Source organism: Anolis sagrei, chromosome 5 (genome assembly GCF_037176765.1).
Source record: "Anolis sagrei isolate rAnoSag1 chromosome 5, rAnoSag1.mat, whole genome shotgun sequence".
Taxonomy (NCBI): domain Eukaryota; kingdom Metazoa; phylum Chordata; class Lepidosauria; order Squamata; family Dactyloidae; genus Anolis; species Anolis sagrei.
In genome coordinates, this window is record NC_090025.1 from 106798984 (window position 1) to 106825650 (window position 26667).

The window sequence follows — 26667 nt, forward strand, 5'->3', positions numbered from 1 at the left end:
ATCCATAGCAGGTCTATTTTAACCTTTGTTTTAAATTTCATTTTTAACTTTTGAAGTTTTATCCAATTAAAATGATGATATTTTAATTACTTTTAACTTTTAACCTAATTAAGTTTTAATTGTGTTTTAATGTATGTTAGTTCACTATTACAGGAGTTTTAGGATGGTGATTAGTGTCTATTTGTGTACTGTTTTGTTTTTGTCTTTTACTGTTGGTACGGTCAGTGGGCTAATCAATAAACTTTGCTTGCTTGCATGGCAGCTACACTAAACTGACCTAATTATAGCAGCAACACATGTGAGCATAAGCAAAACCCTTACGTCACCGCTCGGCCACCATCCAAACCTTGTTTCCTTCTAACTTTCCTTAATGATGCCTGATGGGCACTAAAATGATATCAGACACTGGGCCTAGAATAATGATATCCAGTGTGCTGTTGACATGACAGAGGAATTCCTTTCCCATCTCCCCCTTCTGATCTCCTTGGAGTGCTGGATATCATAATTTCAGAATTGTCTGCTTCTGTTTTGGTGCCCATCGGACATCCCTAAGATAAGTTAAAGGGGGTAAGGCAGGTGCCATCCTCTTTCTCCAGGCTGCTTCAGCCTGGGAAAAGTGTGATGGCATTTAATCAAATGTGCTACTTCACAACAGTTGATTAGACAGGCCTAAAGTCACTAGGTAATCCAGAGCTTTGGGAAAGTTCCAGATTATCCCGTGACTTCAGGTAAAGTGGGTCAAGGCCACGGTATGCCAGATCGGTTCCTGCATTGTATAATCACTAGAGGTGATCCAGCTCCCTTGTGGGAAAAACAACATGTCAAGATGCATCCTACATATTCTGGTGGACGTGGACCACAGAATTGTGCTGGAGAACCTAGACATTGCAAGTGAGAATGTGCTAATTCAAATGTGCAGAAGGCAAACCCACACATGTGGAGGGTCAACTGCAGTTGAATTATATAAGGTACTTCTGCTCTGATTATTTTTGTTTGTGCAATTGCTTTGTTTTGTTTACAGCGTTGACAATTTTACTGAAAAGCGTTGTGACAAATATCTATATTTACACAGAATATGGAGTAATAATACAGTGTCTGCTGAGGTGCGGTTCCAGACTCCCTTCCTTATAAAAACGAAAATATGCGGATGCTCAAGTCCCATTATATGCTATGGTGTAGTACAATGGTTTCCCAGGCAGAATATTCCATTGTCTACTTACAATGATAGCTTTTTTTGAGTGTTAATATTTATGTAGGCAAATAAGCACCATCCTCAAATAAGAGCCATGTAAGGTGCAGCTGTCTACACAGTCTACAATAGAAAGCTCATTATAATGATGGTGCTAGGATTCTCATCTGCAGAATTTGAACTTTGTTGGCACTTAAATTCTGTCCTGAAACACTCCTATCCATTTTTGATTCTCTAACTGGAATGGCCAACATGGAATTGAAATGAAGGCTAAATACACTGATCTCACCCTTCCCCTGCCACTCAAATCAAGGTAGAGGTGATATATGCCAGAGGAAAAGATGGGTCTGAACTGGTAGAAGAGCCCTTTCTGAGTCGTACCTCCATCAATGCCCATTATGAATCGGCCTACAATCATCATTTCCATGAAACCTGCCAGATGAGATAATGCCATCAACAGCGCAGCTACAATGGCGAATATATTGTTTAGCAGCAGCGTTCGTTTTCTGGAAGGAAATAAACTATATTTCACACACATATTGCATGGTTACAGCACCACCTAGCAAATACCATAAGAAACTACAGTCATTATTAGCCCATTATGATAAGTGATAACGACAGAAGAGATGAAAATCTAACATCCATAATGTCAAAAAAGGCACATTGTAAAAGCATGCTGCTCGGTGTCATGGAATACCATTAAGGATGGCATTCCATCAAATGGCATGACCTCAAGATCCCCAATCACATCCCCTTGGATGTATTGTACCCTTCAACCAGCCCATATCTTAAAGCAGGGATAGGCAACTGCCACAAGTTGGAGAGTTTAGAAAACCTGTGAAGAGAGGTACCAATAGTGTTATCATCCCAATTTTTAAAATTTCTGAGATGCTAGGGCTTTCCTCCCTCCAAATATGCACCCAATGTTTCCTCAGGAGGATACTTTAAGATTTTCTTTAAATCAAGAGCAACTCAACATTTGGAATTCTCAAACAGATCACCAAGAAAAGCAGCCTGCTTTTGGTATTCAAGAAATCAGAGGTTAGGAAAACTTGAGAGAGAAAACAAAATGATGTGGTCAAATCCTATTCTTATAATGAATAATTCCATCAAAGAAAATAATTTTGAACTAGCAAGGTTGACATGGGTTGTTGTAGGTTTTTCAGACTATATGGCCATGTTCTAGAAGCATTATCTCCTGACGTTTCGCCTGCATCTATGGCAAGCATCCTCAGAGGGAGTGAGGTCAGACCTCACAACCTCTGAGTATGTTTGCCATAGATGCAGGCGAAACGTCAGGAGAAAATGCTTCTAGAACATGGTCATATAGCCCGAAAAACCCAGTGATTCAAGCCATGAAAGCCTTCGACAATGTAAGGTTGACGTGGCTCAGATTGTACAATATACTAACAAACCTCATCTGAAGCCTAAGGTGTGGGTGGGCACTTGAAGGCCCCCTATGAAGGAGGCCAGATTTGATTGGGGCCGGTTGGCTTCACATGACAAGAGCGGATTGGCAGCTATTTAAAGTCAGTCTCCACCTGCAATAGTAATTTGTCTTGTGACTCACCCTCCCACCCTATGGTCAGTGTGAGTGGAAACCAGACACTTATGAGCCAGGTAGGAATTCCCCCCCAAGGGTTTGTAGGATATTTTTTTTGCCTACTCCACATTATTTTGTTTGGGTGTGGTAATTGGCTTAGGAGTAGAGTCATTTAAATATGTTCCCTTGGCATTGAAGAGCTGAGATAGTCCCAGTAGACACAATGGTACCCCCTCCGCCCTTAAGTGGGGGTGAAGGATTGACTCCCATAACAGTTCCTATAAGTTTTGGGGGATGGGGCCTGCAATAAGGGGCTAGCCTTAGGGCTGGAATGAGTACTCTTAATTGTGAAAACGATGAGGTTATGAGGAAGCACCCTTGGAATGGCCTTCCAGTAAGGATTGCTGCGAAGTGCATCCAAAGAAATTTGTTTGGTCTTCAGAATCGATGGTGCTTGTATGCCCTCGGAAGTGGTCAGAGGGATTGGCACCTGGTTTTAACATTTAGCTAAGTCTTTACAAGTTAACAGCGTTTTCATTCACAGGTGGTTCAAAAAGTTATAAATAAATAGGTCAGGAAATGGCCCTTTAGATCCATTTTTTGTGTCTCTCTATTTCATGGCGGGAGTTCAATTCACCAAACAGGGCTTTCAGGCATCTGTCACTTATTGCAGTTTTGAACACATAACTGTTTCCTTTTACATCCATTTACTAGAAACTGTGTTTTGTTGAAACAAGAGTAAGGAAACCATGATATCCTGCATATATTATAATGTTTTGTTACTTCTGATTCAATGGAGACATAACACTTAAACCATGATTACCTGTTACGTCTCCATTGAGGGTGGAATCTGTAATCCTTGCCATTTGAAGCTTGCAAATGCATTATTATTATTATTATTATTATTATTATTATTCTGACACAAAAACACAGTATGTCACAGCAAATGAGATATATATGCTGGATTTCATATCACAAAATCACTTCCCAAGTGTCTAGGAGTGTGTGATGTATTTTTGAATGATGTGTGCAGATCCAAGTAAAGTGGCCTTTTGCAGTTGACAGATTGTGATTTTGTCAATGTTTATTGTTTACAAATGCTGGCTGAGATCTTTTGGCATGGCACCCAGTATGCCGATGACCACTGGGACCACCTGTACTGGTTTATGCCAGAGCCTTTGTATTTCAATTTTGAGGTCCTGATAACAGCTGTTGTTTTTCCTCAATGCGACTGTCACCTGCTATGGCGACATCAATAATCCAAACTTTTTTCTTTTCCATAATCGTGATGTCTGGTGTATTGTGTTCCAAAACTTTGTCAGTCTGGACTCGAAAGTCCCACTGTTCATTTTCCACTATCTTTGCAGGTTTATGATCCCACCAATTATTTAATGCTGGTAGGTTGTTGTTGTTGTTGTTGTTATTATTACATTTATTTATTTATGCCCCACTTTTTCTCTCCACAAAGGAGGCTCAAAGCAGCTTCACTGAGAGTAAACGCTCAATGGTATACAGGCAGTTGCCAAACATCTGACTTAGAAATGACTCCTAGTTAAGAATGAGAGTGAGACAACAGGAAGTGAGAGCAATCTACCCCTAGGAAAGGAAATTCACCCTTACAGGAGTTATCATGAGAAAAAGATGTTTCAACTGAAGCTTTAGCCTCAATTCTTGTTTCTACAGCAAGCCAATTTTTTCAAAATCCAATTATCACAGGAAAAGATGTGAGGGGAAATCTTCTGAACTGGGGCACAGACAGCAAAGCAAACACCATAGGGGTGTTAACCCTTCCCTATGCTATCCAAAACTTTTGTGTGTATGTAAGCACATGTATGTGTGTGTATCTAGATCTATATCTATACCTATATCTATATATCTATATACATATGGCTGGAGTTGCACTTTAAAAATGTATCTGTTCCGACTTACATACACTTCATCTTAAGGACAAACCTACAGAACCCATCTTTTTCATAATTTTAATTGATTTTAATGTTTTTATTATTTGTTGTTATTGATTGTTTTTACTGTGTCTGTTTTATTTGTAATCCTTGGGCTTGTCCCTCTGTAAGCCGTCCCGAGTTCCTTCGAGGAGGCAGGGTACAAAAATAAAGTTATTATTATATATTATTATTTCATGACTTGATGACTGCCTGTATATATTAAATGCTTTTTGATAAATCTTCTTTGTCTTTATTACTGCTGTATGTACACATTTTATGTGAATATTATCTGAGTGGTTCACTATCAATGCTATAAGTATTTTTGAAGTCAGACATAAAATGCTGCTTTGCAAATGCATAAAATCTTTCAATATGGCAAATCTAGTTATATGACCAAGTACAAAATCAATTTTGATAGTATGGGACTTCATCCAGGTGTTTGATATACTATGCAAATACACTTCTTGGAAATCAAATACTTGCTCATGTTTCTTGTGAAAAATCCAGGATTTTTGCACTGTATATTGTGTTAAATGGCCAGTTGTTCTTTGAAACAAAGGATATACACAGATAAATCAGAGTTTTTAATCTAAGTTTTATCTGGACATGTGTGTGTGTGTGTGTCTATATATACTTACCGGCCAAAATATTTGACAGTTGGGGTAACAATTAAAGCTCCGACAAGTCCACCGATAGCAAAAATAGAAACAGATATTGTCCAGAACAAGGTAACTGATTGTTCTGTCATTGACTGGTTATATCTTCTTTCCCAAGTTTCATTGTAAAACTTCTTGATGTACTAAAAGAAAAAGAAAAAAGAGAGAAAAATGAATGGTAATAAGTGCTACACAGTTAAAAAAGATGACAGCTATCTCATATTTATTAACAGGGCATCTTAACCTTTAGTAAATTACTTATCCTGGTTAACAATCTGCCAGCGTATGAGGGTTGTAAACCAAGAAGCTATGTGTGTCTTCAAGTTATTTCTACCCTAAGGCAAACTTATCATGGGGTTTTCTTGGCAAGATCCGTTGAGAGAGTCTTTTCCTTTGCCTTCTTCTGAGGCCAGTAGAGTGTGATTTCCTCAAGGTCACCCAGTGGATTTCCATGGTGAAGTGGGTTCTGAACCCTGGTTTCCAACACTGAAGTCCAATACTCTAATCATTCCTCCATGCTGCCTCTTTGAGTAAATAGCACTTTATAATACATAAGGAGCTATTTAGAAAAAGTGTATGAATTACGATTCTGGGAGATTTTATGAAATGCATTAGAACAAAACTGCAGATTAGTAAATTGCAAAGTTTTATGGGCTGACAATGATTAAATTCCTCCAGGCATTAACAGCAGCTACTCTGACGACATCGTTTTAAAGGCTTGTTTTCAAAACTGTTCCAAAAATAACACCAGGAAATTGCTGCAAAACGAAAGTGGAACATTTCAAATGATTCGGCATTTGTTACATTCAGATTTCAGCTACAATATAAAGTCACTTTTTTAAAAAAAGGATTGTTTCAGAAAATCGCACAGTTAAACGAAAAACAGGACTGAATTAAGGCTTGTGAAAGAGACTCTAGGGATTTTGTAAATTAAGGGCCCTTCTACACACACCCTAAAACACAGAAGAAAATGGGATAAGAGGGTGGTGATAGCAGTGGCGGCAAAATGACATTTCATGAAAATGTGTACTGATTTGAAATAACAGCTGAAAATATGTGTTTAAAAGGTGTGCTTAAAACTCAATTTTGGTCAAAAATGTGCGTATTCACATTACTGTATATTCCTGCAGTCAAGGAAGACACGTTTTTTTCATTTGTATACCCTAGTGTGAAGTACTCCAGTGCATGTGCTCCTTTTAAAATCCCAAAACAGCTGAGCAGGGATGTAAAAAAATGGAGCCATGAACACACAGGTGGCTAAAATGGAAGTGCAAATGGAAAGCAATTGCAATGAGAACTCTTTGCAACCATTCATTTGTTCTGATGTTTATGAAATTAAACAGAGCAAAGGAGGCCCTGCTCTCGATCCCGCCTGCCACTCAGGCGCGGTTGGCGGGGATGAGGGACAGGGCTTCTCGGTAGTGGCCCCTCGGCTGTGGAACGCCCTACCCACAGACATCAGATCAGCCCCCTCATTAATGGCATTTCAGAAGAAAGTGAAAACCTGGTTATTCGAACAGGCGTTTGAATAGGCAGTGCAATGAATTACAATGAATTATAGGAATCGGAACAACGGATGACGAACTTGGATTATGATTTTAGTTATGAGACGCTAGTGAACTGGTTATTGATGTTATTGATGGTTATTGATGTTATTTGCTTAGTGTGTTAGTATGTTAATTGTCTTTTAAATGGTTGTATGGTGTTGTATTGAATTTTTGCCGCTTCTTATTGTTAACTGCTCTGAGTCGCCTAATTGGCTCAGAAGAGCGGTATACAAATAAAGTAAATAAATAAATAAATAAATAAATAAATAAATTTGCAATAGGGTGAGGAGAGATATTAAAACATCTGCTTGTATGTACATTTAGATATTGGTATGTGTGTATATGAGGTCCAGTGCATCTTGCAGTCATTTTATTAAAGCACTGAGCTGCTAAACTTTTTGACCAAAAGGTTGCAGGTTCGAATCCGGGGAGCGGCGTAAGTTCCGCTGTCAGCCCAGGGGCGGCTCGTCCATTATGCGAAGTAAGCGGTCGCAGAACACTTCTTTTTGCCAGGGGCGCAGAGGCGCCTATATAAGTGCCCCTCGACCGCCACTTGAGGAGCGCCCCCTCAGCTCAAAACAGCCCTAGCAGTCCGGGGGGAGCCTCGGCTTTCTTGCTTCGCTGCCGGGCGATCCTCTTCCCAAAGGGGCCAGGCCCTTGAGCTTTGCCTAGCCCCTCTTGTTCCTGCTCCACCCGGCCAACGGGTGCGCAAACAGAGCCAGTGCTCAATCGTTCTCTGCATTCGATCCCTTCCCCATGACCGGCTCCCTTTCCCAATCCCCCGGCGCTCCACCTGCCTCCTCTCCTCTCCCCAATCCGCAGGTGGGCCAAGGGATGAAGCCGTCGCGCCTGGGCTGCTTTGGGTCCGGAGGCATGTCTGAAGACGCCAGCGTGTGCACCAAAGTCGCTTCTTCTCCTGACTTTCTCTTCAGCCATTGGGACCGAGAGAGAGAGAGAGAGAGAGAGAGAGCCCTTCCGGCTGGAGGTATCTCCCACCTCCACTCCCTCCTTTGTTTTTGCGCCACCTCTCTCTCTCTCTCTCTCTCTCTGTCTCTTGGTCCCAATGGCTGAGGAGAAAGTCAGGAGAAGAGGTGACTTTTGGTGCACACGCCAGGGTCTTCAGGCATGCCTCCGGACACAAAACGGGCCAGGCAAGGGAGCAAGTGCGGCAAGTGTAGTTACTGGGATGTATAGTTCACCTACAATCAAAGAGCATTCTGAACTTCACCAATGATGGAATTGAACCAAATATGGCACACAGAACTCCCACGACGAACAGAAAATATATATCAATGATTGGTGGGGGGGGGGGGGGCAAAATACTGTTTGCTTATCGTTGAAAATTACCTAGGGCCGCCTCTGGTCAGCCCCAGCTTTTGCCAACCTAGCAGTTTGAAAATATGCAAATGTGAGTAGATCAATAGGTATCGCTCCGGCGGGAAGGTAATGGCACTCCATGCCATCATGTTGGCCACATGACCTTGGAGGTGTCTACGGACAACGCTGGCTCTTCGGCTTAGAAATGGAGATGAGCACCACACCCCAGAGTCGGACACAATTGGACTTAATGTCAGGGGAAAACCTTTACCTAAACTTTCATTGGATATCCCATTCCATCTTGTGGATTTCTAAAATCCATTACAAACAAAGGTGTCAGGACAGTGGTGGACCATTTACTGGAACTGACAGTTTGGACTTGCTATCAGGTCCTGTGGTTTGTTTTTTTTTGCCCCACTTATTTGACCTGTATTTTGACACTGTCTAGAAGTGCCCTAAAAGTGCTGCCTGATTTTATAAAAACACTGGTTATGGAAGGGCTGTCAAGGACAGATTGGATCACCTTTGCCCACCCATCACAATATCACCGAACACTACTGCAGCAGAAAAGAAATCTACCATCACAATATCATAGATATAGGAACAGAACTCTACATGAAGTCATCCATGAATATTGTCCTCAAACCATATTAGTAAATCAGTGACGATTAAGCAAAGATTAGAAAGAGGAAAGAGATCTCTTCTCTCTGTGTGTGTGTGTTTTGTATGGACAGACCTCTGAGGAGTTTATAAGACTTGCAAGTACTGTAGTTGATCCAAACTAATCCAACAAAGAGAAGAATCCAACAGGAACAATACAAATGGTTAAGTAATGCATTTCTATTTTTGAGCCCTCTAGATTCAAAAGCTGACTTCGCAAAATGTTTCCCTAAATGGAATAATGGGAAAATTATATGTAATTAGTTTAATCAAGCTCAGTCACCACAAATTATATACTTTGGATCCCCTTTGGAAAAGAATACAGTCATATAATAAAGTGCAGTTTCTGGTACAGAAGGATAAATGATAGGACTGTACTTAAAAAAAAATTAATCTTTACATTTGGCCCTGCCAGGTTTTTAAATTGCGGCGTGATATTTTGTTACTGTTTTTGCTTTGTTATGAGTTATTTATTGTTGTATTGTATTGTTATGGTTCTGTTTTTTGTTCTGATGTATTTTGGGCTCGGCCTTTTGTAAGCCGCACCGAGTCCTGCGGGAGATGGTAGCGGGGTATAAATAAAGGTTTATCATTATTATTATTATTATTATTACTACTACTACTACTTCGTTTTATGTTTTATGTTGTGTCACAGGCACGATTGGAAGGAATGGGAGAGAGGGCCTTCTCAGTGATTTCCCCTCAACTTTGGAATTCCCTTCCTGGTGGGATTAGAGTAGCCCCTTCCCTCCTGTCTTTCAGAAGAATGATAAAAACTTGGTTGTGGGACCAAGCCTTTGGGACAGTGCAATAAGGTAGTGATAGGAAATCTTATTATGCCAACCAGATTTGATGCAGATGATTGAAATGGTTTAAACAATGGAGTTTAAAGTTGAGATTAATGATTTTAACGTTTATATATGTACAAAGTCTATTTATGCCCGGCATTGAAGCCAGCTGCACCACACCGGGATTGTGGGGCAGCTGACTAGGAGTCAGCTGCATTAAGACCACTACTGACCGAAAGGTCATGAGTTCGAAGTCAGCCCAAGTTGGAGTGAGTGTCCAACCAATTTGTGTACCTTGCTGTTGACCTTTGCAGCCCGAAAGAGAGTTGCATCTATCAAGTAGGAAATTTAGGTACTGCCTACGCGGGGAGGCTAATTTAACTAATTTACGATGCCATAAAAATCTCCAGCAAGCCTGCAAAGAATGAGGAAGTACTTCATCAGTGCCAGAAATGGACGGTGAAGCAACAGCTCCCCTGGTGGCCAGAATACTCTCATGATAAAGTTTGAATGTTAAATTGCCTCTGTGTCTGTTTATATATGTTGTGTGTCTACGGCACTGAATATTTGCCATGTATATGTACATTGTAATCCACCCTGAGTCTCCTGCAGAGTGAGAAGGGTGGAATATAAATACTGTAAATAAATAATAAATAAAATAAATTTGCTGTTTATATGGTGTGCTCTGCCCTAAGTCCTCTTCAGGGTGAGAAGGGCGGAATATAAATGTTTTAAATAAATAAATGTTGTGAGACACTTTGAGCCCCAAGACAGGATAAAAGTGGGATAAATATTTAACAAAGAAATGCATCTTCTGCATATCATTCCCTCACTTCACATTTTAAAAGGAATGCAGCCATAGTCATGGACAGTGTAACTAGATTGGAAGCAAAACTCCTCTGGCTATGTTCTCTTCAGTACAAGTTATGTTTTCACACTCATAGGGTCTATTCAAACTGTAGAATAAGTGCAGTTTGACACTACTTTAATTGCCATGGCTCAAACTATGAAATTATGGAAATTACAGTCTTACAAGGTCTTTAGCCTTCTCTGCCAAAGAGTGCTAGTATCTCAGCAGACATCAAATGCCAATATTCCATAGCATTAAGCCATCATAGTTAAAATAAAATCAAACTGCATTAATTCTACAGAGTAGATGCATCCAAAATCTGCCAGCTCTCAGTAGCTTATTTATCCAATGCCTGCCTGACTTCATGGCCCATGGCTTTTTTCCTCCTGCTGCCATAATCTATACTGTTATGATATGCATCTAGGATTCCACCTCTATTCCCCCTCCCCACAACATCCTATATCACATTTACTTTATCATACATACAGAAGAGTGTATTAGGTCATCTGCTCTGTATAAATCTATTGCCAGTGCCAACTGGGTAGATTGCTGAACCATGTAATGGGTTTAACCAATGAACAAAGTGCAAGTAATGGGGTCAAAGGTGTGAAATAAACACAGATCCGCTGTGACTAATTCCAACATTCCAGCCGAGTAACAATAAAATATATCAGAAAGAGCTGCCAACTGTACTTCTGCCAAAATGTGTCTTAAGCTTTACGATAACAAAGGCACACCTGAAAAATGCTTATTTATTTTTTCCCCAAATATCATACTGCACAGTATAGTAAGTACAGATAGTAATCAAGATGCATTTTAGGACTGTATTGCTTTCTGGGAAGGTCCAAATATTTTCTACAGGTATTATTTTTTCTTTTCATTCAAATATTCCATGTATGAGAGATGCTTTTTTCAATGTAGAATCAAATCATGGATGCCTATTGATAAATGGGTTTAACTGATCATTCAGTTCCCCATTCAGGAGAATGCATATTCCTCTAAGCAGGAAATGGGGAGATTCTAATCCACCAAATTATCAATGTTATTGTCAACAATGCTGCTTGGTTTTCATGGAAGTTAGGAACCAAAACATTTGGATAGGCAAGACATAGTAGCTCCTGTTCTGTTGCAGTTCACAACGTTACATTACAGGCATTTTGTACTCTGGGCAGGGGGACACTTCAACCCACAACTTTGGTGATTTCTCCCCAGACACAGACATCATGAGTTATTGGAACTAGAATCACAGAACTGATGTCTGATGAGCTTAACTCTACCATTCTATTCCCGCTGCAGTTTCCTCCCACAAATGTGAGTCCTGTCTAAAACACTGATCTAGAAGTAACAAATGCACCATTTTCAGCATTTTTGTGGGGAATAAACAATATTCCCGATCTTGTTATGAAGTGGCTGACAATTTCCCCCAGGGGCTTTCCAGGGTATTTCGTAGTGCGAAACTTCTGTTTTTTATATCCATCTGCTTTTAGTTCTTTTCCCAAAAGAGTGCATATCTATGACAACTTTATTTTTTCTAGCCATACGGGAAATCCAGTATCATTTTGCTAAACATTTTATCAACAGTTACTGCATGACACCATCCCCAACTATCAATTGTGATGGCAAACACTCCACACAATGTACGAGGATTGAATGAAAAGTAATGCCTCCACCTTCGTTACTTGGGTTTGGATGGGAATATTTTAATAAATCAAATGCAGAAATAATCCTTAGAATGTGCTCTTTAACTACCACTATTTACTTTTCCACATAATCACCAGACAATTGGATACATTTCTGCCAATGATGAACAAGTTTTCTGAAGCTGTCATGGAAGAAGTCGACACTCTGTTTTCACAACCCATCATGCACAGACCTTCCAATAGCCAAGCAAAGCAATAATGTGACCCACACAATCTTGTGAAATGCTGATTTTGCTTGAAATTTCTCCCTGAGTGATACGATGATCGTCCTTAATCAATCTGCCAACTTTTTGCATGTGAAACTCGGTGGTTGCTGTCACAGGACGTCCAATTCTTTATTTGTCATGCAAGTCAGATGTTCCCACATCAACATCTTTAAACTTATTCACCCAATGACGCACAGTACTCACATCAACACAATCTCATAAACAGCTTGCATTCACTGATGAATCTCCTTTGGGGTGACACCTTCTGCTGTCAAGAATGCAATGACTGAACATTGCTTAAGTCACATTGACCAATGGTCTGTGCTGAGTTCCATACTTCGCACTTTAACAACACAACTGATCAATGCTAAGGCTTCTTGCCAAAATGGATCTGTAGAGGAGCGTCTACTGAACAAGCCAATACCTACCGCATAACAGTACTACCATCTGTTGTGGAGTTATGAAGGTGGAGGCATTACTTTTCATTCAACCCTCATAGTTGCAACAATCAACAGAACCAACTCTTCCTTAGACACTGAAAGTTTAACAAGAAGCAACACATGGACTTTGACTTATACTTTAAGTATAAGAAAAGTATAATGCTTTAATTTGGACTAATTCACAAGTTTTATCTATACAGAACCTAAAGGCTTTCCCAGATATAACAGTTCGGGGACTTATTGATAAATTCAGTGTTCTCTACCTAAAAAGGGAGCAGACAGATTTACACAGGAGAAGAGACTGAATCTTAAGGGAAGTTGTTTTTCAAAAGCAGCCCTGATCTGCAAAACATTAGCTTAATTCAAATGAGATGAAACTTCCCTTAAGCACCACTTCAAAAAGCAACAATAGAGCAACATTACTAGTCACACTTTCAATATCTATTAACAACATGACCTGATTCCTATCAGACACGGGCCAAAATGCCAAAAAACACAGCTGCAGAAGATCCACAGCATCTCGGAGATTAAGGACTGGAAGGACAGGTCTGGCCACAATGTTTCATACCTTAATTACCAGGAGCTGTCTGTGAAATGTGTCTGGAGGCTACGGCTTGAACTAAACGTGCGAACCAGACAGTTGTCAGGTGAGTATTTTACAAATGCTACTGTACTTGCACTAGCTTTCAGTTTGCTTTCAAGCTCAATTCAAGGTGTTGGTTTTCACTTTAAAAGTTGTGCATGGCCTTACAGGTCATAGAATCATAGAATCATAGAGTTGGAAGAGACGTTGTGGGCCATCTAGTCCAAGCCCCTGCCAAGAAACAGGACAATCACATTCAAAGCACCCCCGACAGATAGCCATCCAGCCTCTGTTTAAAAACCTCCATAAAAGGAGCCTCCATCACATTTCGGGGTGGAGAGTTCCTCTGCTGAACAGTTCCCACAGTTAGGAAGTTCTTCCTAATGTTCAGGTGGAATCTCCTTTCCTGTAGTTTTCACCATTGCTCTGTGTCCTAGTCTCCAAGGCAGCAGAAAACAAGTTTGCTCCCTCCTCCCTATTACTCCCCCTCATATATTTATACATGGCTATCATGTCTCCTCACAGTCTTCTCTTCTGCAGGCTAAACATGCCCAGCTCTTTAAGCTGCTCCTCATAGGGCTTGTTCTTCACACCCTTGATCATTTTAGTCGCTCTTCTCTGGACACATTCCAGAGACAAAGAAGTCTACCTTCTCCCTTGTGAGCTACTAAAAGTGGGTGTACTAAATAAGCACCTTGTTCTATGTTCCCCCAACCCCAAGAGATTTGGATGCAGACATATGACTTTCTCTGTAGCAAACCACAACTATGGAGTTCCCTCCCAAGGGATGTTAAGTTGGCACCATCACTCTTGAGTTTGGTTAGGTACAGGGCCGTAGCCAGAAAAAAATTCGGGGAGGGTTGACAATTTCGGCGGGGGGGGGGGATTGAAAATTTCGGGGAGGGTTGAAAATTTCGGGGGGGTGGGTGGGTGGGTTTGAAACCTGTCTCCTAGCTCACGCTGAAGCAAATAGCACAGCAGGGGGCAGAGCAACCTTCAATAGCCTGCAGCTCCGCCCCTGTCAACCACCTCCACCAAGTCTGGCCTCCTTAATGAGAGCATTCAACACACACACACCCAACTTGGTTGCTTCGCTACATTGGCTATTGCTGCAAGTAATGACAGTGTGAATAAATTGTCAATATTTGCTTGAAATAGTGCTTAGGGTTCTGGAGGGACTCTTAATTTTTGGCATCTCATAGACTTAGCATGGGGATTTAGTTAACCAGTTAAAATTCATGAGTAAACCAGGTTTTTTAAAAAAATCTGAAACATTTCGGGGGGGGGGGTTGAACCCCTAAAGCCACCCCCTCGCTACAGGCCTGGTTAGGTAAGACTGTATGCCTACGTGTCCTGGGCACCAGATCTCCTGCAACATTGTGTATTTGTTGGTAGTTATCCAAATACCAGCTCTGATTGTGCTGATCTTCCAAGATCAGATGAGAAAAGAATTGGCAAGCCACATTGGATTATTCCTTGCCTAAGAAAGCCCTATGAAATTTTGGGGATGCAATAAGTAGACAGGCAACTTGAACGGACACGTACACACAAACCTAAGACTGTACTAATGGCATGGCCTTTCGTCTTAGAAGTAGGGTGGTGCTTTTTCTAACTCTTTCCGGTTTTTAGACTTTTGAAATAAATTGTTTTATAGTTCAAGTTGCATTAAATACAGTGGTGAAATAAAACAGTGTCCCTTGTATAAAATGGCAAAATCAAGGTTCTCTTTATGGATTTTTTTTCGATTTTGGATTATTGACTCAGTGGATACAGAGGGCTAAGTTTTCAGTATCCTTTCTCTCCTATGTACACCACACAGTCATGTAGACTAATATTAGAGAAAAATAATTTCCATGTAATTCTGAGTACTGTGAAAAGAGCATTAAAGTACCGCATCAGACAAGAAAAAAATATTATTTCCCCTTCTGTAAATGATTACAGCTATAATTGATCTCTAACATGGGAGGAATTCTGCTTAGTATTCTCTACTGGACTTAATAACTGAACCTGCACACATTTCAGCGACAGAAACACAGCATGGACTTTAAGATGCAGCTACTTGATCTTGTGGAAACCAAGAAAACAAAAACTGATTATAAGTGTAAAAATAACACTCCAATTGGATTTTCCCACAGTGGATGTAGTTTTTAAAAGCACTGATTCACTCACCACGGCTGGAGCATTCACTACAGAAAGATTGTAGCCATACAGAAAGGATGATCCAAAGGCTCCAGCCACAGAAGCAACAATAAGGCTCCCAGACCAGTCCTGAAAAGAAAAGAAAAAGTACTGTACTCAAGTTTTTTAAATATCTTAGCTTTTAAGTACTGTTTGCTGAAATATAGACGAGAAAAGCATCTTAAAAATCCAGTGTAAAATGTTATTATTACAGACATCTCAAACTTAAATAAATAAATAAATAAATAATAATAATAATAATCTTCATTTATACCCCGCCACCATCTCCGCGATGGGGACTCGGAGAGGCTTACATGGGGCCAAGCCCGAACAACATATTACATCAAAATAAAACCAAAACATAAACAAGCAACATCATCAAAATTACATTTAAAAATTCAATAACAAAATAGCATTACAATAAACAAAAAACACAGACATAGTAAATGGTGGGTGGGCCACACATACAGGATAAAATGTTAAAAACAATAATGAGATAAAAATAGGAGCAAGTTATTTGCCGGGAGCTCATAAAGATACACAGGGTTGTGAAACTAAACTTCCCATTTGGGGGGGGGGGGGGCATGTATTCCAGTGATAGAAGCGTTGAGGAGAGCAATTGTGTCGTGTTGTGCACCTACTCACCAAAGGCACAGCGGAAGAGCCCGGTTTTAAGGTTCTTTTTAAAAATTTCTAGCGTAGGGGTTTTCCTGATCTCTCCAGGTAATGAGCTCTAGAGTCGTGGAGGCACAGGGGAGAAGGCTCCAGTTCAGGCATGTAGCCAGGGGGTGGGGCTTGAGGGGCTTCAGCCCCCCCCCCCCGAAATTCTCATGGTGGTTCGCGAAAAGGCCTTACTGGTGCATTATTTAAACTGTTATCTTTATTCATATCATGATCTGATCACCATACTCAATATATCCCATATGCATGGGGGTATTGGGGTAATGATACAAAAGGTATGCTAGGCTAGACCCTCTTTCACTCAGACTCAGCCCCCCCCCCCCGAAATTCAGCCCCCTCGAACCCCCCCTGAATTTTTTTAGCCCCCCCCCCCCCCCCCCGAAACGAAATCCTGGCTACGGGCCTGCTCCAGTTCATTGAAATAGTTAATGTTGGTTTTCTGATTTAACAGGGGTTGATGTAGTTCTCTTACAATATGTTTGTACAAGCACAGTGGTGTGGAAATAAACTTAAACGTGCAGGTCCTCATTGTGAGAGTCCCTATAGTGATATACCTCATGGCATCAAAAATAGGATTTGCTTTATTTCTATTTTTCAAATAACAAGAAACACTTCAAAAGGATTCTGTGAGTTTTCCGGGCTATATGACCATGTTCCAGAAGCATTCTCTTCTGACATTTCACCCACATCTATGGCAGGCATCCTCAGAGGCTATGAGAGGTGACAACCTGAGGATGCCTGCCATAGATGTGGTGAAATGTCAGGAGAAAATGCTGTTGGAACATGGCCTTACAGCCCAGAAATCTCACAGCAACCCAGTGATTTCAGCCATGAAAGCCTTCAACAACAAATCCTTCAAAAGTGTCTCCTTAAATACATATTTACTTCAAACTGTTAATCATCAAAAGCTTCAGTTAATTACTCAACCAACTAATGCTTGTGAATATTATTTTACAAGAAACATTTAAAAAACATTTGATGCAGTATTTAGAGTTTCTTCAAGGATCGAAGACCCAGAAAGCACATCTGATGTTCACAAGACATCTGTCAAGTGCAGTCAATATGGGATCTTCCCTCACCTACTATCATTTCAATCTTGCACACCACACAATTTTCTTGTTATTAAGTTGTGGCATATAACACAAAAAGGTTTTATGCCACAACTTTTATGAGTTGTGGCATCAACACAGAAATAAAAATATAGAGTTTTTCTTAATTTGTGCTCAGACCATAGAGAAATATTTATCATTACTCTTATCCATTCTAGGGCAGGTTACAGGCTATGTGTGACCCCTGCTGCTGTTTTGTGTCCCTGAAATCATTTTTGTTGCCTCAAAATGATATCCAGAGGTTATGGAAGGCATTTCCTTCATATTTGGAGCCTCCTGGACACCCTAGGTTGCAAAGCAATGATTTGCAAATTTCCCCCCAAAACTTTCTATTGCAATTTTTTAAATAGGATGCAAATATGGTGTAGGTGTGGCCATTAAGTTATCCTGGGGGAAGCAATGTGACCCCCCCTCCCCCACTTGACTTCCATAGTCATCTATTCCTGTTTTAGAGTTGTAAAGCATGCTCAGGATTCTTGGCTTCATGGCTTCAGATTACAGTTGGCCCTCCACATTTGTCAGTTTCACCTTTGCGGATGTGCTTAATATGTTCTCAATACTGATGATGGTGATAATAATAAATTTTATTTATTACCCAGCTCTCCCGATGACTCGAGGTGGGGTACAACAAATTTAAAAACATGAGCATAAAAAATGCAATAAATTCCATAGATAAAAACACAAAAATATAAAAACTTGCACCAAGCACAGATACAGAATTGGCATATATGGTAGTAGTAATAGAATGCTATTCAAAACTCATGATTGAAAGTTGACTGAGTAGGCCTGCCAGAAGAGATGGGTCTTCAATTGCATTTTAAATTCCAAAAGCTCGTTTAGCTGTCTGATCTCTCCTGGCAGGTGATTCCACAGTCTAGAAATATCTAGGTTCTTCAGTATATCTCCATGATCATCTCCACCAAGGAGGTGTACAAAAGGCCTTAGGGCAGTTCCAGACAGCAGCTTAAACTGGAAAAAATCGTGTTTTAAAAATACGAATGTTCCCGAGTTCTGGTCCACACATGCCCCAGAAAGCGAGTGCTTTGGGGTGGGCATCCACATGCCCTGCTGGGCTTTCCAGCAGGGCATCAGGACAAAATAGAAAACTTCTTAGGAAAAGCCTTCAAAAAAGGACTATAACTCATCTGGCAGTAATTTCTCCTTCTCTGGAGTTCTTCTGGGTTGTACCAATGACACGCCAAGAGAAGAGGGGGACAGGGGCGATTCCCCCCCTTCATTCCGGGCATCATTCGTATGTTCTTTCAGGTAGGAGGAGAAGCCAAATGGCTCCTTGTGAGTTTCCTTTTTATTTTTGATGATTTTGTGTGTGTGTGTGTGGTGGTGGGGAGTTGGGAGGGACTTGGTGCCCTCATAGTTTTCCAGGATGAATCAGCCTAGAAAATGTGAAAGGGCAGTCTCAACTGTCCCCCCAGAAGTCCAGGACAGTCCAGACAGTGGCAATAGTGGGTTCAGCCCACGCCTTTAAAAAAGATGCAGATCTGATCCACTATCAAATTATCTCAGCACAAAGCAGGGTTTTCCTGCTTTGTGCTGAATGCAGTTACGTTTACCTGAGATATCGTTTGGACACCCCAGGGGAAAACACGAGAGGGTATGTACTTTAGGTGCTGGATGCGTCCTTAGTCCCACGTAAATGGAAATCATCATTTAAGATCTTTATCAAGGTGTTTTCAGACCTAGTAATGCACTCTAATAAAAGGAAATATGGCACATAAAAGGGAGCTAGGACACACATTCTTGAATTAAACAAGGGCCACAACTGTATTAATTGTAAATTAGATATTGCACAGCTGACATTTTAAACTAGATTTCAATATAGCTCTCAGTCCCAATGCAATTATGTATTATAGCTGAATGGTGTAACATTAGAAAATGTTGACCATTTCTGCTACCTTGGCAGCCACCTCTCATCCAAAGTCAACATCGACACCAAAATACAACACCGCCTGAGCTCTGCGAATGCAGCATTTTTCTGAATGAACCAGAGAGTGTTTGAAGACCGGGTCATCCGTAGGGATACCAAGGTGCTTGTTTATAAAGCTATTGTCCTCCCAATCCTGCTATATGCTTGCGAAATGTGGACTGTCTACAGACGTCACATGCAACTTCTGGAATGATTTCATCAGTGCTGTCTCCGGAAAATCCTGCAAATCTTTTGGGAAGACAGGCAGACAAACATCAGCGTGCTGAAAGAAGCAAAGACCACCATCATTGAAGTGATGGTCCTCCATCATCAACTCCGCTGGACCGGCCACGTTGTTCGGATGCCTGACCACCATCTCCCAAAGCAGTTGCTCTATTCCGAACTCATGAACAGAAAACAGAATGTTGGTGGGCAGGAAAAGAGATTTAAAGATGGGTTCAAAGCCAACCTTAAAAACTCTGGCATAGACACTGAGAACTAGGAAGCCCTGGCCTGTGAGCGCTCCAGCTGGAGGTCAGCTGTGACCAGCAGTACTGCAGAATTTGAAGAGGCATGAATGGAGGGCAAAAGAGAGGAAGGCGCATCAAGCCAACCCCGATTGGGACTGCCTTCCACCTGGAAACCAATGCCCTCACTGCGGGAGAAGATGCAGATCAAGAATAGGGCTCTAGAGTCACCTACGGACCCACCCTGGAAGATTATCCTACTCGGACAACGAGGGATCACCTAAGGAAGGAAGGAAGGCAGGAAGAGAGGTGTTCTCTCAGGTTTATTTTGGGGTTTTTCACTTTTGTGGGGGCATTGCACCCGCAACAACAACAAATGTGAAGAGCTGACTGTACTTAACAAAACGTGATGATTAATCTCTTCATCCATGAACTCTGAAACCATACAATGTTCTCAATCATCTCAAAACAGAGATGCTGTCAACATTTCTTTTGAAGCTGTAAGAAAAAAATGCACACATTTGCTTCCAAGAAATGGATCAGAATGCAAGCATTCATGCGCTAATCTCAATCTGAGCATGCCAGGAGTCAGCTTAAGCATTTTGCCACTGTTTCTTGGTAACCGATTTTTGCAGGCAGGACTATTGTCATGACAAGAACTCTCACTGCAAGGACAACAGTCAGAGGAGGACAAAGTGTTCAAAACTAGGTGGCGTATATGATCGCTGTAATCATGAATGCAATGGCTCCTAATGCTAAAGTCCACACATTTCACTGTATAAGCAGAAAGGTACACAGGTATGTTCTTGGGCATTACATTTTGAACAGAACATTTCGGATCCGAGACAAAAACAATATGGAAAGAATTGTGAAAGATTCCTGTAACACAAAATAAGGGAGGAGTTGAACATGTTTCAGCATTTGTTTTTACCTCAAACTATCAGTATCTGCACTTGAATATGGAATTCAATCAGATGAAGTAAGCCTTTCAAAACTACATAAAAGCATTACAAACTTTCCAGAGAACACGTGAAGGCTTCTTCCAAAATGTACCCAGGAAAAGGACTATTTCATTCACCAGTCTCCACTTTTCTTATGATTTCCTTTTTGGTGGCCAAACTTATAGATCTATAGTTTTAATATACTATGTTTAGCTAGTGAGGCATGCTTATCTGCTTCCCCCCTTTCTCTTTGCTTTGTTGTTCACACATGTTGACCAAGGGATTTTGGACACAGTTGCTGTTTACTTAGCTACTGAAGCAGGCACGCACAGCTACACTAGGTTTATTCTTTCCCAGTTCAAGCTTTATTACATTATTTATTGCAAATGCACTTCTGCAACCTGACAAGAAGAACAGGAACTGGGCCATGAATACGTGCACACACATAGCAATAGAAGGTGGGATAGTATTATCATCTCCAAATATCTCTGCATTGCAGATGGAGCACAAAAATAAGAATGAAAAGGATAAGAATGAATAGATTCATCAGAGTTTTCATGGCATAGAAGAGCTAGAAGAAGGAGCCCCCGGTGGCGCAGTGGGTTAAACCCTTGTGCTGGCAGTACTGAAGACCGACAGGTCGCAGGTTCGAATCCGGGGAGAGGCAGATGAGCTCCCTCTATCAGCTCCAGCTCCTCATGCGGGGACATGAGAGAAGCCTCCCAAGGATGATAAAAGCATCAAATCATCCAGGCGTCCCCTGGGCAACGTCCTTGCAGACGGCCAATTCTCTCACACCAGAAGCGACTTGCAGTTTCTCAAGTCGCTCCTGACACAACAAAAATAAAAATAAAAATAGAAGTACTCTGAAAAACCTCCTGGTTTGGTTATCAGTCTCTGAGGCCCCTTCTACACTGCCATATAATCCAGATTACCAAATCAGATAATCCACATTATCTGCTTTGAACTGGATTATATGAATCTACACTGCCATATAATCAAATAATTGGGATTTTATATGGCAGGGCCTGAGACACTCAAAGTAGAGCAGTTTAACTGAAATTGTGTATGCTAGGTTAAAACTATGTCACATAATAGTTCACCTATTCTGACCCATATTGAATGCTTCACAATGAGTTAGACTAGTTGACCTGACATTCTTTCTATTTTTTTAACAAAAGCTACCTCTATTCCATGTATAAACCTGAAGTCAGATCAAATTGATTCTACAGACAGTAGAAAATGAATATGTAATACTTCAAAACAGCTCTTTATATGCTGTGCTACAACTCCCGTCACATTGGCTTTTAATTAAAACATTGTGCGGTGGAGTTTAATCGGATAACTTTTATAAAGTGTTTGTTGTCTATTTATTCAGTCACTTCCAACTCTTCATGACCTCATGGACCAGCCCATGCCAGAGCTCCCTGTCAGCCGTGGCCACTCCCAGCTCCTTCAAAGTCAAGCCAGTCACTTCAAGGATACCATCAATTCATTTTGCCCTTGGTTGGCCCCTCTTCATTTTTCCTTTAATTTTCCCCAGCATCATCGTCTTCTCCAAGCTTTCCTGTCTTCTCATTGTGTGGCTAAAGTACTTCATCGTTGCTTCTAATATCCTTCCTTCTAGTGAGCAACCAGGCATTATTTCCTGGAGTATGGAATGACTTGATCTTCTTGTAGTCCTAGGCACTCTCAGAATTTTCCTCCAACACCAGTTTTCCAAAGAATTTTCCAAAGTGTACCTCTCACTATGTAACACAACTTTTGTTCCTGGGTTACAAATGTCGTTTCCTAATCAAATCTATCATAAAAACATGGAAAAAGTTTATTAAGTGGCAAAAAATATTGTTTTGGCAGGACATTGCTATAGTTTTTCAGAGTCTCAACCAACTCAACATAGTCTGTGGCAGTCACAAAAAAATGAAGTTTCTGGAGTATAACAACTACTTTTAAAGTAAGTACCACACAATTAAACAGGAAATAACACTTTCAACCAGGAGCATGCTTTTTTTCCAAATGTTGTTACATAGTGTCTATAGAGGAATAACTTTTGAACCTTATATTAATTAAATTATCCTAGGTATTCTGTTATTATCTGCAAATGTTTATATGACCAATTTAATAATATCCCATCCTGAAATCTCAGGATAAGTGTAGCAATGCATAAAGTCTACAATACCACCCGGGACTACGATTTTGCAAAAAACATCCAGACCCACCCAGAAAACAGTGACTTTTATGTGGAGTTTTGTAGATGGAAGAGGCAAAAGAATAGTATACCTCAAGGCAGCATTCTTGCACCGACCTTGTTTAAATTTTTTACTAACGATAAGCTACAATCACCACTCACAAAGAGATTTATATGCACTGCTCCTGCTTCTTGGCAGGAAGTTGGACTCGATGGCCCATGAGGTCTCTTCCAACTCTATGATTCTATGATGACCTTGGTCTAACAACACAAGCAAAAGACTTTGAAATAGTTGAAAACCAACTTACTAATGCCCTGAAAGATCGCTCCAGCTACTGCAAAGACACCTAACCCTGCCAAAACACAAGTGTATGCTTTCCATCTACGTAATCATGAAGCCAACAGAAAACTGAAGGTTACCCTAAATATCCCAGCGTCACCTTAGACCGAACACTAACAGGAGGCTGTCGAGGTCCTGAACCGGTGCCTGGCTGCTGTGACGGTCTGGATGAGGGCGAACAAATTGAAGTTGAATCCAGACAAGACAGAGGTACTCCTGGTCAGTCACAAGGCCGAACAGGGTATAGGGTTACAGCCTGTGTTGGATGGGGTCGCACTCCCTCTGAAGACTCAGGTTCGCAGCTTGGGTGTGACCCTGGATTCGTTGCTGAGCCTGGAGCCCCAGGTCTCGGCGGTGACCAGGGGAGCATTTGCACAGCTCAGGCTCGTGCGCCAGCTGCGCCCGTATCTTGGGAAGTCTGACTTGGCCACGGTGGTACACGCTCTTGTCACATCCCGCCTAGACTACTGCAACGCTCTCTACGTGGGGCTGCCCCTGAAGACAGCCCGGAAGCTGCAATTAGTCCAACGCGCGGCAGCCATGATTCTAACAGGAGCGGAGCGCAGGGAGCACACAACCCCCCTGTTGCACCAGCTCCATTGGCTGCCAATTTGCTACCGGGCCCAATTCAAGGTGTTGGTACTGGCCTATAAAGCCCTAAACGGTTCCGGCCCGAGATACCTAGCCGACCGCATCTCGGCCTATGTACCCACCCGGACTTTGAGATCTTCTGGGGAGGCCCTGCTCTCGATCCCGCCAGCCTCTCAAGCACGGTTGGCGGGGACGAGGGATAGGGCCTTCTCGGTGGTGGCTCCTCGGCTGTGGAACGCCCTTCCTGTAGAGGTTAGGTTGGCACCATCTCTCATGACATTCCGTAGAAAGTTGAAGACCTGGATGTTTGTGCAGGCATTTGAGTAATTCAGTGCAATTCTGGTAATTTGAACATAGGAACGGAACAATGGACGTCGAATTTGGATCACGCTTGGATGATGAGGCGATCGGGGGGGGGGGGGGGGTTGGAAGAACTGTGTATTGATGTTTCTATTAGCTAGTAATTGGAAATATGTAAGTTAACTGTTATGGTTTATTAATTATTGCTGTTTTTATTGTCTTCGTTGTTTACTGTCTGGAAACCGCTGTGAGTCGCCCTTGGGCTTGAGATACAGCGGTATACAAGAATAGTAAATAAATAAATAATAAATAAATAAATAAATAACATTTAGGAAACAGTGCGCGAACACCAAGCACAAAGTAGCTACATGCAATAACATCCTGCAGAAACTTACTGGTAGCACATGGGTGCTAATAAGAACATAATCCCTGGCCTTGTCTTACTCATCTGCTGAGTATGCCTACCCCATCTGGCATAAATCTGTCCATGTGAAGCAGGTTAATAAAGCACTGAATGAGACATGTAGAATAATCACAGAATATTTCAAGCCTACACCTGTTGATAGACAGTATAAGCTAGCTGGCATTGCCCCCCACTTGATGTAAGATGGGAAGTTGCTGCCAATTGCGAGAGAAATAAGGTTGAACATTGTGAAAGCCATCCACTGTATGACTACCAGCCTCCTCCCAGTAGACATAAATCAAAGAAAAGTTCCATGAGAACCACCACTCCTCTAAATGTTCCTCCAGCAACAGCAAGAATATCCCTGTGAGCAGCAAAATCAGGCAATCCCAACTGGATGGCCCCCCATGAGGGTCTTACTTCAGGGGCAAACCAAGAATGGTCAACTTGGAAGTCCCTGAACAGACTCAGAAGCAGAGTTGGCAGATCAAAATACAACCTGGCAAAATGACACTACCTAAAAGAATCCTCCACCTTGTGTGACTGTGGAGCAGAACAAACAACTAAGCATCTGTATGCTTGTCCACAATGCCCTGCCTCATGCACAGAGGAAGAATTGTTTAAAGCTACACACAATGAAGTTGTTGTTGCCTGTTTTTGGTCTAGAACAATCTAGCAGCTTGTGATCCCTTTATTTTATCAGTTTCAGATAAACTATTTTATGCAATGCTTTTGACATGAAATAAATAAAAATGGAATATTTTAATAAAGAAATAAAATAAACCAACCAACCAACAAACAAAACTGTTGCTAGCTGGGAATGGTGAGAATTGTGGTCTGGCACATCTTAATGGGAATGTGGTTAAGCAAAAGTGTTCACACTCATTGGCAAGACCCTAATGCTTTCAACTTATAGGAACACAATTGTACTAGATTCCACATTTGCACAAATGGCCGTGTTCATTGCCTTGACTTCATTTGTACCAAAACAATTGATTAGCTTCCTGCCCACTGTCAAAAGTGAAATGAAGGACCAAACTCTGTAAATGCACCAGCTGAACTGATGTCTAGCTGGTGCAGTGCACTAAAAGCATTCTATCCATTATCTTAATGATCCTTGTAATAACCGTTTGAATAAGGCTGACACTGTTCTGCTGATATGTAAACCAGGCCCACAGCCAGAAATACTGCAATAAAGGGGCCTTTACACTACCTTGGGGGGAGGGGGGCAGGGAGGTAAATCAGCACAAAGCAATTAAACCTAAAAACAACTCAAAACAAAATGTAATGTCCTGGAACAGGTTTCACCCTGTTATCAGTTACCTGCATTTCTTTGCATTAATTTTCCGGAATGCTGCACAATAGAGGAACATAGTTACTTCATGTCAACAAATTAGGTAACAGAATTGAGATGCGGACTGCATTGCTTTCCAACTGATCATGGCCCAAGTTTCATCTAGGAAGAAATCTGGAACATCTCCAACTCTACAACCGCAGCTCTGGCATTGTGCAAAGACCAAGCCCAGCATTCCAGAAGATGGGCTTGCTTGCTCTCGTGCCTTCCCACTGTCCAAGCTACTGCTTCTTAAACTGGGGCTCCCTGAGATCAATGATGGGCCCACAAAAACTGACAACAGTAAAAGGTTTCTGAATGTCACCCACTTACACATACCGGTTAGCAACAACTCTAGCATTTATAACGGACTCTGCAGAAACTGCTTCAAGCTATGCTCCACAAAAAAAAAAAAAAAAAAAAGGAAAATCATCCTGTTTAGCAAGCCTTGCAAATGCTGACTTATTACCAGTAAATGTTTGATTTTTATGCCTATTTTAAATATTTATATACCTAAAATTTCTTAGGTAGAAAGGTGGCATGAGTGGAAAACGTTTAAGAAGCCTTGGTCTAAGCTGCACCACTTTATTATGTGATTCCGCCTATTATACTAGTTTATGTGGATTATGTGGCTGTCAAAGAACAAGCATTATGCATATCATCTGTATATATATATTTTAATGTCAGGAGCAACTTGAGAAACTGCGCTGTCTGCAATGACATTGCCCAGGGAATGCCCGGATGTTTTGATGTTTTACCATCCTTGTGGGACGCTTCTCTCATGTCCCCG

At 41.3% G+C, this 26667-nt stretch overlaps 1 protein-coding gene across 2 annotated transcripts in view; it reads right to left on the reverse strand.

Moving 5' to 3' along the window:
• SLC2A9 (solute carrier family 2 member 9) overlaps positions 1 to 26667 on the reverse strand; it is a 127218-nt gene that overhangs the window by 41998 nt on the left and 58553 nt on the right. For both annotated transcript variants that reach the window (XM_067468959.1, XM_060777972.2), the window contains 3 exons: positions 15592 to 15690; positions 5314 to 5474; positions 1571 to 1695 (listed from right to left, as the gene is read on the reverse strand). In XM_067468959.1, the coding sequence (XP_067325060.1) occupies positions 1571 to 1695; positions 5314 to 5474; positions 15592 to 15690 (385 nt within the window). The remainder of the gene's footprint in view (positions 1 to 1570; positions 1696 to 5313; positions 5475 to 15591; positions 15691 to 26667) is intronic.